The following is a 17,664-nucleotide window of genomic DNA, read 5'->3' as shown; positions in this document are numbered from 1 at the left end:
ATCTAATAATAATAATAATAATAATAATAAATAATAATAATAATAATAATCTTTATTTTTATATAGCGCTAACATATTCCGCAGCGCTTTACAGTTTGCACACATTATCATCGCTGTCCCCGATGGGGCTCACAATCTAAATTCCCCATCAGTATGTCTTTGGAATGTGAGAGGAAACCGGAGTAACTGGAAGAAACTCACGCAAACACGGAGAGAACATACAAACTCTTTGCAGATGTTGTCCTGGGTGGGATTAGAACCCAAGACACCAGCACTGCAAGACTGCTGTGCTAACCACTGCGCCAATCTACAACTCAAATATCAAAGTCTCAGCTTTATCATCATAAATCCAATTTCCTCTGTATAAAGCAGAAAAAAATCTTAATTCCACAATTAACCCCTTCATGACCCAGCCTATTTTGGCCTTAATGACCTTGCCATTTTTTGCAATTCTGACCAGTGTCCCTTTATGAGGTAATAACTCAGGAACGCTTCAACGGATCCTTGCGGTTCTGAGATTGTTTCTTCGTGACATATTGGGCTTCATGTTAGTGGTAAATTTAGGTCGATAATTTCTGAGTTTATTTGTGAAAAAAACGGAAATTTGGCGAAAAATTTGAAAATTTTGCAATTTTCACATTTTGAATTTTTATTCTGTTAAACCAGAGAGTTATGTGACACAAAATAGTTAATAAATAACATTTCCCACATGTCTACTTTACATCAGCACAATTTTGGAAACAAATTTTTTTTTTGCTAGGAAGTTATAAGGGTTAAAATTTGACCAGTGATTTCTCATTTTTACAACAAAATTTACAAAACCATTTTTTTTAGGGACCACCTCACATTTGAAGTCAGTTTGAGGGTTCTATATGGCTGAAAATACCCAAAAGTGACACCATTCTAAAAACTGCACCCCTCAAGGTGCTCAAAACCACATTCAAGAAGTTTATTAACCCTTCAGGTGTTTCACAGCAGCAGAAGCAACATGGAAGTAAAAAATGAACATTTAACTTTTTAGTCACAAAAATGATCTTTTCGCAACAATTTTTTTATTTTCCCAAGGGTAAAAGGAGAAACTGGACCACGAATGTTGTTGTCCAATTTGTCCTGAGTACGCGGATACCTCATATGTGGGGGTAAACCACTGTTTGGGCGCACGGCAGGGCTCGGAAGGGAAGGAGCGCCATTTGACTTTTTGAATGAAAAATTGGCTCCAATCTTTAGCGGACACCATGTCGCGTTTGGAGAGCCCCCGTGTGCCTAAACATTGGAGCTCCCCCACAAGTGACCCCATTTTGGAAACTAGACCCCCCAAGGAACTTATCTAGATGCACAGTGAGCACTTTAAACCCCCAGGTGCTTCACAAATTAATCCGTAAAAATGAAAAAGTACTTTTTTTTCACACAAAATTTCTTTTAGCCTCAATTTTTTCATTTTCACATGGGCAACAGGATAAAATGGATCCTAAAATTTGTTGGGCAATTTCTCCTGAGTACGCTGATACCTCATATGTGGGGGTAAACCACTGTTTGGGTGCACGGCAAGGCTCGGAAGGGAAGGCGCGCCATTTGACTTTTTGAATGGAAAATTAGCTCCAATCGTTAGTGGACACCATGTCGCGTTTGGAGAGCCCCTGTGTGCCTAAACATTGGAGCTCCCCTACAAGTGACCCCATTTTGGAAACTAGACCCCCCAAGAAACTAATCTAGATGCATAGTGAGCACTTTAAACCCCCAGGTGCTTCACAGAAGTTTATAACGCAGAGCCATGAAAATAAAAAAATATTTTTCTTTCCTCAAAAATGATTTTTTAACCCACAATTTTTTATTTTCCCAAGGGTAACAGGAGAAATTGGACCCCAAAGTTGTTGTGCAGTTTCTCCTGAGTACGCTGATACCCCATATGTGGGGGTAAACCACTGTTTGGGCACATGCCGGGGCTCGGAAGGGAAGTAGTGACGATTTGGAATGCAGACTTTGATGGAATGGTCTGCGGGAATCATGTTACGTTTGCAGAGCCCCTGATGTGCCTAAACAGTAGAAACCCCCCACAAGTGACCCCATTTTGGAAACTAGACCCCCCAAGGAACTTATCTAGATGTGTGGTGAGCACGTTCAACCCCCAAGTGCTTCACAGAAGTTTACAACGCAGAGCCGTGAAAATAAAAAATCATTTTTCTTTCCTCAAAAAAGATGTTTTAGCAAGCAATTGTTTATTTTCACAAGGGTAACAGGAGAAATTGGACCCCAATATTTGTTGCCCAGTTTGCTGTGAGTACGCTGATACCTCATATGTGGGGGTAAACCACTGTTTGGGCGCACATCAGGGCTCGGAAGGGAAGTAGTGACATTTGAAATGCAGACTTTGATGGAATGGTCTGCGGGCGTCATGTTGCATTTGCAGAGCCCCTGATGTGCCTAAACAGTAGAAAGCCCCCCTAAGTGACCCCATTTTGGAAACTAGACCCCCCAAAGAACTTATCTAGTTGTGTGGTGAGCACGTTCAACCCCCAAGTGCTTCACAGAAGTTTACAACGCAGAGCCGTGAAAATTAAAAATCATTTTTCTGTCCTCAAAAAAGATGTTTTAGCAAGCAATTTTTTTTTCACAAGGGTAGCAGGAGAAATTGGACCCCAACAGTTGTTGCCCAGTTTGTCCTGAGTACGCTGGTATCCCATATGTGGGGGTAAACCACTGTTTGGGCGCACGTCGGGGCTTGGAAGGGAGGGCGCACCATTTGACTTTTTGAACGCAAGATTGGCTGGAATCAATGGTGGCGCCATGTTGCGTTTGGAGACCCCTGATGTGCCTAAACAGTGGAAACCCCTCAATTCTAACGCCAACACTAACCCCAACACACCCCTAACCCTAATCCCAACTGTAGCCATAACCCTAATCACAACCCTAACCCCAACACACCCCTAACCACAACCCTAACCCCAACACACCCGTAACCCTAAATCCAACCCTAACCCTAATCCTAACCCTAATCCCAACCCTACCCACAACTGTAACCCCAACACAACCCTAACCCTATCCTTAACCCTAACCACAAGCCTAATCTTAACCCTATTTCCAACCCTAGCCCTAATTCCAACCCTAAGGGTACCGTCTCACATAACGATTTACCAACGATCACGACCAGCGATACGACCTGGCCGTGATCGTTGGAAAGTCGTTGTGTGGTCGCTGGGGAGCTGTCACACAGACCGCTCTCCAGCGACCAACGATGCCAAGGTCCTGGGTAACCAGGGTAAACATCGGGTTACTAAGCGCAGGGCCGTGCTTAGTAACCCGATGTTTATCGTGGTTACCAGCGTAAAAGTAAAAAAAAAAAAAAACGTACATACTCACATTTCGGTGTCCTTCAGGTCCCTTGCCGTCTGCTTCCCGCTCTGACTGAGTGCCGCCGTACAGTGAGAGCAGAGCGCAGCGGTGACGTCACTGCTGTGCTGTGCTCTCACTTTCCGGCCGGCAGACAGTCAGAGCGGGAAGCAGACGGCAAGGGACCTGAAGGACACCGAAATGTGAGTATGTACGTTTTTTTTTTTTTTTTTACTTTTACGCTGGTAACCACGGTAAACATCGGGTAACTAAGCGCGGCCCTGCGCTTAGTAACCCGATGTTTACCCTGGTTACAAGCGAACGCATCGCTGGATCGCTGTCACAACGATCCAGCGATGACAGCGGGAGATCCAGCGACGAAAGAAAGTTCCAAACGATCTGCTACGACGTACGATTCTCAGCAGGGTCCCTGATCGCTGCTGCGTGTCAGACACAGCGATATCGTATGGATATCGCTGGAACGTCACGGATCGTACCGTCGTAGCGATCAAAGTGCCACTGTGAGACGGTACCCTAACTCTAATTCCAACCCTAAGGGTATGTGCCCACGTTGCGGATTCGTGTGAGATTTTTCTGCACGATTTTTGAAAAATCTGCAGGTAAAAGGCACTGCGTTTTACCTGCAGATTTACAGCAGATTTCCAGTGTTTTTTTTGTGCGGATTTCACCTGCGGATTCCTATTGAGGAACAGGTGTAAAACGCTGTGGAATCCGCACAAAGAATTGACATGCTGCAGAAAATACAACGCAGCGTTTCTGCACGGAATTTTCCGCACCATGGGCACAGCGGATTTGGTTTTCCATAGGTGTACATGGTACTGTAAACCTGATGGAAAACTGCAATGAATTCGCAGCGGCCAATCCGCTGCGGATCCGCAGCCAAATCCGCTGCGGATCCGCAGCCAAATCCGCTGCGGATCCGCAGCCAAATCCGCTGCGGATCCGCGGCCAATCCGCTGCGGATCCGCGGCCAATCCGCTGCGGATCCGCGGCGGATCCACAGCCAAATCCGCACATGCCATAACCCTAACCCTAACCCTACCCGTAACCCTAACCCTACCCCTAGTTCTAACCCTAACCCTAGTGGAAAACGAAAAAAAAAAAAATATATATATTTTCTTTATTTTATTATTCTCCCTACCTATGGGGGTGATAAAGGGGGGGGGGGGGTATTTATTATTTTTTTTATTTTGATCGCTGTGATAGAACCTACCACAGCGATCAAAATGTACTTGTAAGGAATCTGCCGACTGGCAGATTCGGCGGGCGCACTGAGCATGCGCCCGCCATTTTCCAAGATGGCGGCGCCCAGCGAGGAGACGTCCGGACACCGGGAGGATCGGTAAGTATGAAGGGGTGGTGGGGGGGGTGGATCGGAGCACAGGGGGGGTGATCGGACCACAGGGGGGAGCGGACAGGAGGACGGGGGAGCCGGCAGGCGGACGGAGGGGACCAGACCCCATAACGGAGCACTGGGGGGGCGATCGGTGGGGTGGGGGGGGGGTGTCACTTCAGGTTTTCCAGCCATGGCCGATGATATTGCAGCATCAGCCATGGCTGGATTGTAATATTTCACCTGTTTTTTAGGTGAAATATTACAAATCGCTCTGATTGGCAGTTTCACTTTCAACAGCCAATCAGAGCGATCGTAGCCACGGGGGGGTGAAGCCACCCCCCCTGGGCTGAAGCACCACTCCCCCTGTCTCTGCAGATCGGGTAAAATGAGAGTTAACCCCTTCACCCGATCTGCAGGGACGCGATCATTCCATGACGCATACGCTGCGTCATAGGTCGCATTGGCACCGACTTTCATGACGCAGCGTATGCGTCAAAGGTCGTGAAGGGGTTAAACAAGACCAGACAAGGAAAGGTTCTAAGATCCATGGGAAGCAGATCATTTCCATGCAGATCGGGTTCTATAAAATGACAATTCCGACTGATGTTTTTGGAGCTACAGAGAGCAGAAAACAAAAGACTGAAAGGGTTAGGTATGCTGAAATCAGAGCCAAATCCAGGGTTTGCCAGAAGTGATCCTGACAAAGGAATGCCAGGTAATAAAACAGCCTATAAATATTATTGCAAGCGATCAGGATGCCTGGCTACATCCTTGCCTGTAAAAAATGAAAGGTGCAACTGAGCTTTGAAGTGTTTTTTTTCTTCATCAGTGTCTTACATGGAGATCTAACACGATTATAAAATACAAAACGAAACACAATCTTTCCCTTGTAGTAGAAGGGATCAAATCAAAATAGACAGAATAACAAGCAAATGATCAGTAAAGCAGTCACCAATCACTACCAGGGTTTCTGCCATGAAAACATAACTAGTGATGAGCGAGTGTGCTCGGATAAAATAAAATATCTTGCACATATATGTGTAATCCAGCATGGTTTTAAGCAAGTAATAACCTGGGTTTACCACACCCAAGTTATTTTTTCCCCCTAAACTGCACAAATTGGTGTTTCCTACAATGGCCCATTGCTTTTCGGCAGCAGAGGTTACGTTCTTACAATATTAAAAATGGAATTCTAAAGTACAAGTGCACACATGATCCCACACCCATCCACGAGTCACAGACTGACTCAGAAACCAGAACCGTCACATACTTTTCTTTCTTTGGCTTTGTGTTGATATCACCAAGGACCATAATGTCAGAGAAGTCAATTCTGAACTTGCTGAGTAAAGTGGCCATCCTGGAAGAAAGAAACCATGACAGATGTAAGCAGACAATAAGATCTAACATCTTCTCCATAGTACAAACTGAGCTGCCACAGATGTGCTCCACGTCCTCCTTTCCCCTAGGAGAAGATGCAGTCAGCTAAGAAGACGACAAGTCCTAACAAAGTTATTATTGTGCTTTTCAACCCAGAACTGGAATTTGCTCTTGCACAGCAATTTCCTCTTAGAACGTACATATTATCAACTCCTGTGCTGATCAGAATGTCACGGTGCTAATTGTTTTGGTAGCTTAGGCTTTATTAATTAATACTTCTGTCATTCTCACTTTCACCAGCAAGATCGTCTTGTCATAAATGGACTTGGTTTAAGGTGGAAGGGCACCTCTGTGAACAGCAGCTTTTCCCACACTTCTCAAGAAAAGATTATGTAAAAATGTAATGGATCATTATAATCATAAATAATGATGGTGATAGGTGACAAATTGGATTACACTTCTCAGGTTATCCTGAGGTCTAAATCTCAAATATGCTTTGTGCATGTGACTCGGGTGTGCAAAGTATCCCTGAAAAACATTGAGTTTTAGTATTTAAGGAAAATTGTATGTATACATTGCTCAAATTGTAAAAGTATTACATAAAAATAATAAAAATAGGCAATGTTTCACTGGAACCAGTCCAAGAATGTTTTTTTCTTTAAAATCGGTCTTATGGGAAATAATGCTGATGCAATTGAATGTACAAAATATGGAAAACTTATTAAGAAATTTAAGTTTTTGATTGAGCCCCATTACCACAGGTGTATAAAATCCAACCCCATCCATGCAGACTGACTTTACAAACATTAGTGAAAGAATGGTTTGTTCTAAAGAGCTCACTAACTTCAAACGTGGTCCTGTAATTGGATAAAGTAACAAGCCGAGGCAGGAAAGCGCTTCCCTCCTATATATTGCAAGATCGATTTCTCTATATAGCAGCCTGATGAAAGAGTCTATGTTTTAAAAAAAAAAAAAAAAAAAAAAATCACAAAAACCTATATGGATAGGCTGAAAAGGGGGGTAACGTAGCAAACTAAACCAAAGCGAAAAACACACCTAAAAATACATCTTATTAATGATAATTACACACCAATATATGTTTAAAAACACCCGGTTAGAGATATTGACTAGGGAATCAAGGTAGCGGTCTTACAAGGGGTGGAGGATGAAAAAGGTGTAAATTGTATGCCTAAAACTCGCCCTAGTAGGCCCTAGAATCTGATGGCCTACCTAACAGGGGAGGTTGGCACCCTAATATTGCAATGTGGCGCCCACGCTCAATAACGGCTATCCATTCAATCCCTATTCTATACATAGTACATACAAACAGAAGTGCACTTTGATCCAAATGGATCCAGTGCATCTGTATCGGGTTAAGCACATCTAGCCTCTAAAAATATGGATCTCTACTGATAATTGCAGACAGCCTAGGTCTCCACTAGTTCGGCCTAGGTGAAAGGAAAATCCTGGCCTGCTTAATAAGCTTGAAAAATCAGAAGCAACAACAGATATATATTAACAACCAGTGACAATCTAGCAGCACTAGTGTGGCAATCAATGTTAGGGGAACAACTGTTCTATAGAGATCAAAATTCCAATGTGGCAAAAAAAAGACTATATTCTCAACCTACTCAGATAATGCTTATAGGGAGACAAAAAAGCACAAACAAGGAGGTTAATAATCCAAAGGATAAAGTGCAGATGTGCTCAAAACCGTTCACAGCACAAAAGTTAAAGGAAGACTTAGCTGTATGTGCAGCTACAGAGGAAAACTCATCCCTGGTCCTGACGCGTTTCTCCCCCTTCCGCATTTACTTGGGGGTTCATCAGGGGACTTGCATGGTGAAGGCACCTAAATAGGTCTGAGAGATGGGGATAGCTATGCCAAGAAGATTCTGTGCTCAGATTTTCTCTTTGGTTTAGTTTTTTAGGTTTTAAGAATGCCAGAAGTACGTTATCTGACTGCATTGTGCCAACTCGAAGGTTTCATTAGTGGAGAGATAATGTCTAGAAGAGTGAAAGGTGTTTTAGGTGCAAATGGGACAAATTCTATATTAATATTTATTGATTTAGAATAGAATATTATAAAAGCTCCAATAGGTGTAATGTGTAATCGTCTCAATACTTCTGTCCATATATAGCTGCAGTAGGGCATAAAATAGAACAAAGTGACTAAGGATCATTTGCGATCGGAAACGCGTCAGTTGATGCACACTTTTGCCTTATGATATATGATATATAATAAAGTCGATCAGGATTTTAAAACAACTGGTGCTGGATAAGTCAGCTGGGCTTGGCTTTTTCTCCTACTTTATTGACCCATTTCAAATGTGATGTTTTAGCTTCAGAAATAAAAACCTATACTAAGCCTTTCTCAAGCATATAGATGCAGTTGAGCTTGTCTAGTATGACAAGACAGACTGTATCAAAAAGATGAAACTTACGCTCTGCGATCGTGGTCTATCCTGTTAATTTTTCCACCGATAAACACTCTGATCTTGCAGTCGTTCCATTTCTTTTTGGTAGTCAGCAAGTATGGAATTAACAACGTTAAACCTGAGCAAGGAAGATAATGTGTGCGTGAGTAAAAGTAAAGAAAACCTTGTGACAACGCCGTCTCACTGCCGCGATGTAGACATAGAAATCTGAGTGCAGATAGAGGAGTGAATGTGTGTGTAAGTGTCATCTACATACTCGAACCCTCGCCATGCATCTACAGTGCCATGTGGATAACTTGCCTTGACATACCTACAAGTGTACCATGATTGTAACTAGTGGACATCAATACTTCCCTAATGTAACCATAAAAACTGACATGACTTCATGTGCTTCTCAGCACTGACCAAAGAGACTGCCATCAAAAGAAAAATCAATGTTATGTACATGCCTCTGCTAGGAAGCACAGAAAGACTCCAGCTTCAATCGACTGGCAAACAGCTGAATTTATCCTCCGGGAGTAACATTGTGAATAAGGTCAAAACTGGCCAGCAGCTGAAGCGGTACATGAACCAAATAGTGATCAGCAGCAGACAACTTCCCCACGGACAGTCTCCACAGCCAAGATCTACAAAGCCTGCTGAGTACTAAAGACAAAAGTGTGCTCCACGCTCCCAGCTAGCCCAGTGTAGTGTTTACAGGACAGTAATGGAAACCATTACATAACTACAATAGATACATTATATCATGAACCACAAGAAAGGCTTCCTAATATCACAATGCAAGGGGCATAAACCATATTAATCTGTCATCAGGTCAGTTGGGGACAGTTTGTGCTCTTATTTTATTCCCGCTGCCATCTGAGCTATTTTTCGTTAATCCACCTTATGATTCCAGGGATATAGGCCTTATTATTTAGTACACATTTTGATATTTACCAGGGAACATTGCACACTGGGTAATAATGCAGGACGGCCTAAATACGTGCCCAAGAGATCTTCTGAGGAAAGCCCCCTTGGTAAGCTCCTTAAAAACAGCATTAAATAAAGGACAATATAACTGGAATCATATATTTTTTATTTTTTTTTTATTTTAAAGAGATACTCTGGGAAGCAGCAGGAATAAAGAGCAAAAATGGCCACTTCAGACCAGGTGACCGTTCCCCTTTACAGCTAATAGCAATATATCATAATAACCATTTTAGCCTGACAATAATAGTTGTGACTTTTGCAAATGAAGGTCACACTTGTACTGAAGCATGGACACTCTGGTCAGTCGCTATGAATTACCTCCATCGTCAAAGAGCCACCACACATCAACCGTGCTTTTGCCTTGCTTCTTCTGAAATTGTAAGCTGGCATCCAGAAGTCTCTGGTCTGCAGTGTTCAGAGCAACGCTGTGACCTTTAGAGTCTACAAAGAGAAGCAAAAAAAAATTTAATGAGCTGAATTATTAATAGTTTTCCACTTTAGAAGGCCGATCAATCAGATGACTCGGAATTGTTCTAGAAGACAACAAGCCTTTTTTGCTCTTACTACCCGACATCTACCAAGATTCAAACCTAACCAAATACTAAGTGTGTATTACTACAATGTGCATACGGCGGTCTTTTGAAGCCACCAAACACAATGAGTTTTCTAGTGGATACCGCTTCAGGACACGCTCCTTCTTTGGGGAGTTTTTTCTTTCTATTTCCTATAGTTACCTGAAGCGGTTTCAAAAGAGTTTAGGGCATGTGCATACGTCTGTATTCTGAAGTTTTCCTTGGTGAAGTCTTTCCTGAAGTGGCTTTGAAGGCAGATTTGAATATGGAGGAACAGATGTGAGTAGGTGTATTAATTCTCCTTTGATAAAATCACTGTTGTCAGCAGAAGATTACCAAAACTACAGCTAGCAAACCAGTGAGTGACAATTCTGTAACCGGGGTCTATAGCTCTACATTCTGCTGCTCTTAGATTAGGTCGCAAATAGCTGGCGGCAGATTCCCTTTAAAGAGGGTTGAGTACATTGCTGCCTTCTTCCACATACGTGTATACAGTGGGGGAAATAAGTATTTGATCCCTTGCTGATTTTGTAAGTTTGCCCACTGACAGACATGAACAGTCTAATTTTAAGGGTAGGTTAATTTTAACATTGAGAGATAGAATATCAAAAATAAAATCCAGAAAATCACATTGTATAAATTAAAGAAATGTACTTGCATTTTGCAGTGAGAAATAAGTATTTGATCCCCTACCAACCATTAAGAGTTCTGGCTCCTACAGACCAATTAGACTCTCCTAATCAACTCATTACCTGCACTAAAGACAGCTGTCTTACAGTCACCTTTATAAAAGTCCTGTCCACAGACTGAATTAATCAGTCAGACTAACCTCTACAACATGGGCAAGACCAAAGAGCTTTATAAGGATTTCAAGGACAAGATCATAGACCTGCACAAAGCTGGAATCGGCTAAAAAACCATAAGTAAGACGTTGGGTGAGAAGGAGACAACTGTTGGTGCAATAGTAAGAAAATGGAAGAAATACAAAATGACTAACAATCGACATTGATTTGGGGCACCATGCAAAATCTCACCTCATGGGGTATCCTGATCATGAGGAAGGTGAGAAATCAGCCTAAAACTACATGGGGAGGAACTTGTTAATCAGTCACCACCGTGACTCACCGTGTTTGGAGGAAGAGAAATGCTGACCCAAAGAACACGGTCAAGCATGGAGGTGGAAACATTAGGTTTTTGGGATGTTTCTCTTATAAGGGCACAGTACTACTTCACCACATCAATGGGAGAATGGATGGAGCCATGTACCGTAAAATCCTGAGTGAATCTCCTTCCCTCCGCCAGGACATTAAAAATGGGTCGTGGCTGGGTCTTCCAGCAAGACAATGACCCAAAACATACAGCCAAGGCAACAAAGGAGTGGCTCAAAAAGAAGCACATTATGCTCATGGAGTGGACTAGCCGGTCTCCAGACCTTAATCCCATAGAAACCTTAGGGAGGGAGTTGAAGCTCCGAGTTGCCAAGCAACAGCCTCATAATCTTAATGATTTAAAGATGATCTGCAAAGAGGAGTGGACCAAAATTCCTCCTGACATGTGCGCAAACCTAATCATCAACTACAAAAAAGTCTGACTGCTGTGCTTGCCTACAAGGGTTTTGCCACCAAGTATTAAGTCTTGTTTGCCAGAGGGATCAAATATTTATTTCTCACTGCAAAATGGAAATACATTTATATAATTTATACAGAGTGATTTTCTGGATTTTATTTTTGATATTCTATCTCTTAAATGTTACAATTAATCTAGCCTTAAAATTATAGACTGTTCATGTCTTTGTCAGTGGGCAAACTTACAAAATCTGCAAGGGATCAAATAGTTACTTCCCCCACTGTATGTTGCATCTGATATTGCAGCTGCGCTTAATTGAAGCGAGTGCAGATGAGCTGTAATACCACACAGGTACAGATGCAGCATGGTTTTTGGGGAAAAAAAGCAAGTTTTTGAATACTGTTTAAAGCCTTTAAGGCAACTAGACTGCAATTTTATTTTCATAATGGCAGTCACAGGCGAGCCATCTGTCAAATTGCATTATATAACTTTTGTATTGTTCACACAACAAAATTCTACTCTACATTATTCACACGTTTGGATTTTATGTTTTCAAGTTCAGCTTGTTTTTAGTGTAAGTGACACAAAGCAGATAACATTAGAAAGTCAGATGTATTCCCAAAAGAAAGTCTCCCAATGGTTATAAAGAGAAGAAGAAAACTGTAACCTGGAAAAAGAAGAGTTTAAAGTGGAGGAGCTACCAATGATCACATCCATATAATTTTTCTTTTTACTTCACACCAAGATATTTTCTCAGAAATGACATTTATCACTGACCCTGAGGGCTAGGTGATAAATATTTCAATGTCACCCCACCTCCACCAAGCCCACCACAACCACTCCAATTAGAACAATGGTGAAAAGTAGATTAGGATAACAGTAGTGAAGTTTGGAAACAGAACTGAAGACTGGGGACACCCGTTTTACTAATTGGTATGGGGTGACAACAAACAAGCATTTATCAGCTATCTCGTGGAAAGATAATAAATGTCACTTGTGGGAAAACACCTTCATTTGATTCATTTTTTTTCCCTCAATGCTAGACATATTTAAGTCTTTACTAGATTTTTCCTTCAGGAAATGAAAGGAAGGATGAAAGAAACAAGACAGTACAAAAAAGAAGAAAGATGAAAAAGAACCAAAGACGAACTGAGGGATATAACGAAAACAAAAATGGTGAATGCCTGCCTTTTTTCAACAGAGGTTGTGTTGGTTGTGCCTTTCCATCGTCTTCCTCCTCTGGATATTATTTAGAAAGAAACATGAAAGAGGCAATGTCATTATATTAACAGCCAATGGAAAATAATGATATATACATAAAAAAAAAAAAAAAAACACTAACTACCCACATGAAATGAAAGAAAATGAACCACAAAACAAACACCTACGTACTGACAAATTACACTAAACCACTGACCACTACAGTGATCTACTAAACCATGCACACATACATGTAGCTATGCCTCATTTGCATGCTTTTGGTTTTGCATTCCATTATCAAGAACAAAATAATGAAAATCCTGGGTAATGGGGACATATTTTTAAACATTACTAACACTATGTTTAGCACTTCTAAACCAAACCTATGCCACAAGTCGGCATCATCCAAGTATGATGAAAAGTATTCTGACCCTACTGTACAATTACGGATCTTTAAGCAAATGCTCGGCTTTGCCAGGGTGGAGCTGTAAGTAATCCTCCGCACTGATACTGTGTTGTAACAGAAGATGGATTGGTCTTCACTACATCATACTGGTCACCTGTCACTATTCCTGAAGAATTGACCACTCAAATAACTCCAATAAGGATAGGCAGTCTTCGACATCTCGAATTGAGATTACGATTATTTCCTTTATGTTCCTACCTACGCCCTGTTTTGTGTGTTACTTCCATTTACTTTGTGGACTACATGAGTACCCACTAATTTACCAATTTAGATCCCAAACCCCAACCTAGTGCCAATTCTGCTTATACCTTTTCTGGAGAAAGGCTTTGATGACTCTGCCTCGGCCTTTTTACTATAGTCTACGTTTACTACGATGTCTTTGGTGCCAGGAGACTTCTCTTGAGAGGACTGCAATTCCTCTGGAAAAGAAGAGAAACACAAAATAATGAAGAACACATTTTTTTTGATTGTCTGGTGAAGAATACGACGACAGAAATTGACATTTTTAACTAGTACCACAACCTTTCACGGTTTACATAACAGAAAGCTCAGCAGATTGTCAACTTGGAGAGACTTGGGAGTAAAATCTGGGCCATTGGGTTCTGAAGCCTTTCTGACCTCCATAGACTCAGGCAGCTATTGACCATATTTTATTGATCTTTGGATTTCCGCTCAGATAAGCTAGAGAGATCTGCAGTAATTAAGATTTCAATTAAAAAGTGCTTCCAGAACGAAGTAGAGACTAGAGTGTAAGGTCTGAAGATAAAATGGTCACAATGATCTACATGGGGTGTTCAGCTATACTAAAAGGCAAACAAGGAACCAAAGAATTATTCCATCTGTCTGAATCCATTATTAAGAATTTAACAAGAAGTCTGAAGAAAAACACTGAGCCTTGGACATTTCTGGTTGGGGAAGTCCAGGTGAAATACAAGCTACATCCAGCTTGACGTAGACTAAAGGAATAGTTTACTGTTAAATAGTTACTTAAAATTATATAAGAAAAAAAAACAGGCAGAAAGTTAGAGGTTTAAAGTCTATACAACGCGTTTCAACGCAGGACTGGCATCTTCAGCAAGCAATTCGACATTGTATGCAATAGATACACTAAGAAAATAGGAAGCTTAAGTACAGTGACCCCTGACCTCATTAAAAAATTAGCCAAAACAAAAGTACCGTACTATAAAAAGTCTAAAGCGTTTATTCTTGCTAATAAGTGTCTAAAACTAAGCCTTTAAGTGACAGAGCAGAAAGCTAAGAATATGGATATATAGATGTGGAAGAAGCTTCGTAAAATATGTACTTTATTCATTTATTTCCATGCTCTTTCTAGACTTAGGAGTACAGTTAGCGTTGCAATTGACTGACAGCTTTGGCTCTATGACAGTGCATACAGAGATTGTGGTCAATCAAGTCGGACCGACACTGGACTTCTACAAATTTTACTGAATCTTCTACATAACTTTATATTTGTTTTATTAGCTTTCTGCTCTGAAACATGCTGCCTGGACGCCGGATATGCTCAGTGTGAACCTTTGTGTCCAAGGATAGGTTCACATCGCGTTAGTACCATCCATTTAACGGATCTGGTAAACGGATGCGCTAACGCTGATGCCCAAAATCTTTTTTTCTACGCGTCGGTAACGCATGGTATCACTGCGTCGGAATGCGTTAGGAATGGAGGTCTATGCACAGTGAACGCGACCGTTAGACCTAATATACCCGAAAACGCGGTAGACCACGTTCAAGGGTGGCCACAAAGTAATGCATCATCACTAATGCATGCTGATTTTGACATGCGTTTGGATGCGTTACAATTATGGATGGCAATGGGTGCATTAACTGATCCGTTACATAGCGTTACTGCCGCTTAGTAACGGATGCGTTAAACCAGGGGTCCCCAACCTGTAGCTCGGGAGCCACATGTGGCTCGCGGTCCCATGAATTGTGGCTCGCGGCTGTCTGTCAGCTTGGTGCATTAGCTCCAGTTCTAGCAAACAGGTATGAAGAGCACATCTGAAAATGGGGAATTTTGTGAGCAGCCCTGCACAGAAGAGCAGATCTGGATGCACATATATGGTCTTAGGGGTTTTGAGATGATTTAAGTATGGTACGCTGGAGACAAGAGGACACCACCTCTCAGAGGAGGTGCTTGAAGCTGGATGTGACAGTGTGTTGGGAGTGCTTTATAGAAGAATACGGAATGGGGGTATTGTAGGAACCCCTGGATCTTTGTATACTGCTTTGGGGTGATTGATTTTTGTGGAAAAGCTTTGGACACCATTAGGACTGTAATCTGGGCTTTGGTTGCCACTATTGTGAGAGGGGCGGGAGCTGAATGTGGCTCGCGACCCTCTCTCAGAGCTGTATGTGGCTCTCAAGGTCAGAAACGTTGGGACCTCTGCGTTAAATGGATCGCCGTAACGCAATGTGAACCTAGCCTAACTAGAAAGTATCTGTCAGTGGAAGATATATTTCACATTATAATCAAGGATAGAGAGAATTACGGTAAGTTATTCCCCTTCCCTCAAAAACAAAACCAGTAAGTAAGAAACTACTTTACAGTAGCCTATAAAGTGGTCTATGGAAAGTTTATTGCCATAAGCATGTGCTTTGTTGACAGAGCGGTATCCCAAGGCATTAAGAATGTAATAGCCTGTTTCACACATCAGTTTTTAGCAGTCAGGCACAAAACTGAAGCGACGGATCCATTTTTTTTTTTGCTGGATACTTTTTTTTTTCCTAACCTGGGATAGAGCTTGGACTTTCTGGTCCGAGGAGAGGAGAGAGATTTTCCAGAATGTAAAATGCATGATTTCTTTAAAAAAAAAAAAAAAAAAGGAAATGGTCGCCAGATTCCATCATTTCACTTCACGTTTCATCAGTTTTTCACCGGATCAGTCGCTGTGAGGCTTTTGGCCAGACAGAAAAAAAACTTTCCTCTGTACTTTTTCTCCGTCCGCCTGAAAACTAATTTTGAACGGATCTGGCAAAAAACGGATGACACGTGAGGCCATCAGGCGCAATCCGGCACTAATACAAGTCTATGAGATAAAAACGGATCTGGCAGCAACTTTTGCCAGATCCGTTTATTTCAAAATTCGCCGGATTGTGCCTGACAGCAAAAACCTGATATGTGAAAGGGGCCTTAAAAAGGCGTTATCCGTGACTAATGTTTCTTTTACCCTATGGGGCCAAGAACTTATTTGCAGGTAGTTGCTAACTACGTGCCTGTTCTTTCCTGGGACAATCTCTACCAGCTCAGATCAGTTACTGATCGCTCCTGTGGACAATTCTAAAGCTTCCTGTAATGTCTCATTGACAGAGCAGTTCCTTCGCCTCCACTCTGCTGTGTTGGTGGTGTATCAGGGCCAACATCATGATTGGCAGCTGTCTCCCTGCTGCCTAAACGGGGAGAGCCAGCTGTCAATCACCATTATGTCGGCAGTGACACCTCGCTGACAGATCACAGTAGAAGAGAAAGGACAGCTCTGTTGATGTGAGGTCGCAGGAAGCAGGAAAATCGCTGCCTGAGCTGGGAAAGATCATTGTAGGGCAGAACAGGCCGGTTGTCAGCAACTATTTGCCAGTAACAGGGAAAAAAACTAAGTCATTTATAACCCCTTCAAGTCTGCAGGATTCTAGACAAAACTTCTTAGACATTTCTTCACAATGGGGGCAGCAGAACAATATGACAGTAAAAAAGAAGTGGTCTAGAAACATGCAATCCCACATTTAGCTCACAATAACAAATAGGGATCAGAATAATTAATGAGCCATTAATAGTGATTTTCTTGGAAAAGCAGCCCCAGTCCAGATCAGACAATAATAGTGATAGAGAAAAACTTACATGATATTATAACCATAAAACAGTCATTGCAGTTTTTAAAAAAAAAAACACACAATAGCTATTGAAGCCGGAAACGAGCCTTTCCTGTGGTATTCCATTCATCTATAAATAAGTCACTGATGCAGCTGCTCGGAAAGAATTCCCAGCGGAGACCCATTTGCCAGGAATAAAAAGGAAAATGCCACAAAGAGCTATAAATGTATACTGATGGTTTATCCTTAAACTAATCTACAGCTTAAATAGCCGCTTGTCCAGACTCCACAACACACGCAACTACCAGTGTCTTGTATACAAAAAAAAAAAATTCACAAGTCACCAAAAACCGGAGTGACAACCCTAATCTGAATTGACAATTTAGTTTTGGAATAGGATAAAGAAAACGTTATAAAAGGATTCAAGACTACAACTTCCCATGTGAACAAGTCCTTGTTCACATCACATTGTCACTCATTACAGGATAATCTATTCTCCTTTTTTATCCCCACTAATCTCAGCGCTGTAGTTTTCCCTTGTGAACCAAACCCTAGAGAATTATGCTTTTA

At 41.8% G+C, this 17,664-nt stretch overlaps 1 protein-coding gene and 1 long non-coding RNA gene across 4 annotated transcripts in view; one reads left to right on the top strand and one right to left on the bottom strand.

Moving 5' to 3' along the window:
* SLC12A2 (solute carrier family 12 member 2) overlaps positions 1 to 17,664 on the bottom strand; it is a 116,274-nt gene that overhangs the window by 5,490 nt on the left and 93,120 nt on the right. For 2 of the 3 annotated variants that reach the window (XM_077291448.1, XM_077291457.1), the window contains exons 21-25: positions 13,581 to 13,691; positions 12,795 to 12,845; positions 9,787 to 9,909; positions 8,506 to 8,617; positions 5,955 to 6,041 (exon numbers count right to left, since the gene is read on the bottom strand). In XM_077291448.1, the coding sequence (XP_077147563.1) occupies positions 5,955 to 6,041; positions 8,506 to 8,617; positions 9,787 to 9,909; positions 12,795 to 12,845; positions 13,581 to 13,691 (484 nt within the window). The remainder of the gene's footprint in view (positions 1 to 5,954; positions 6,042 to 8,505; positions 8,618 to 9,786; positions 9,910 to 12,794; positions 12,846 to 13,580; positions 13,692 to 17,664) is intronic. The other variant, XM_077291466.1, reaches the window with a different exon arrangement.
* LOC143808625 (uncharacterized) overlaps positions 1 to 17,664 on the top strand; it is an 86,301-nt gene that overhangs the window by 51,324 nt on the left and 17,313 nt on the right. The window lies entirely within an intron of this gene.

The sequence above is a fragment of the Ranitomeya variabilis genome, chromosome 1, assembly GCF_051348905.1.
Source record: "Ranitomeya variabilis isolate aRanVar5 chromosome 1, aRanVar5.hap1, whole genome shotgun sequence".
Taxonomy (NCBI): domain Eukaryota; kingdom Metazoa; phylum Chordata; class Amphibia; order Anura; family Dendrobatidae; genus Ranitomeya; species Ranitomeya variabilis.
Note: the sequence above shows the minus strand (reverse complement) of the source record. Positions and strands in the feature narration are given on the sequence as shown.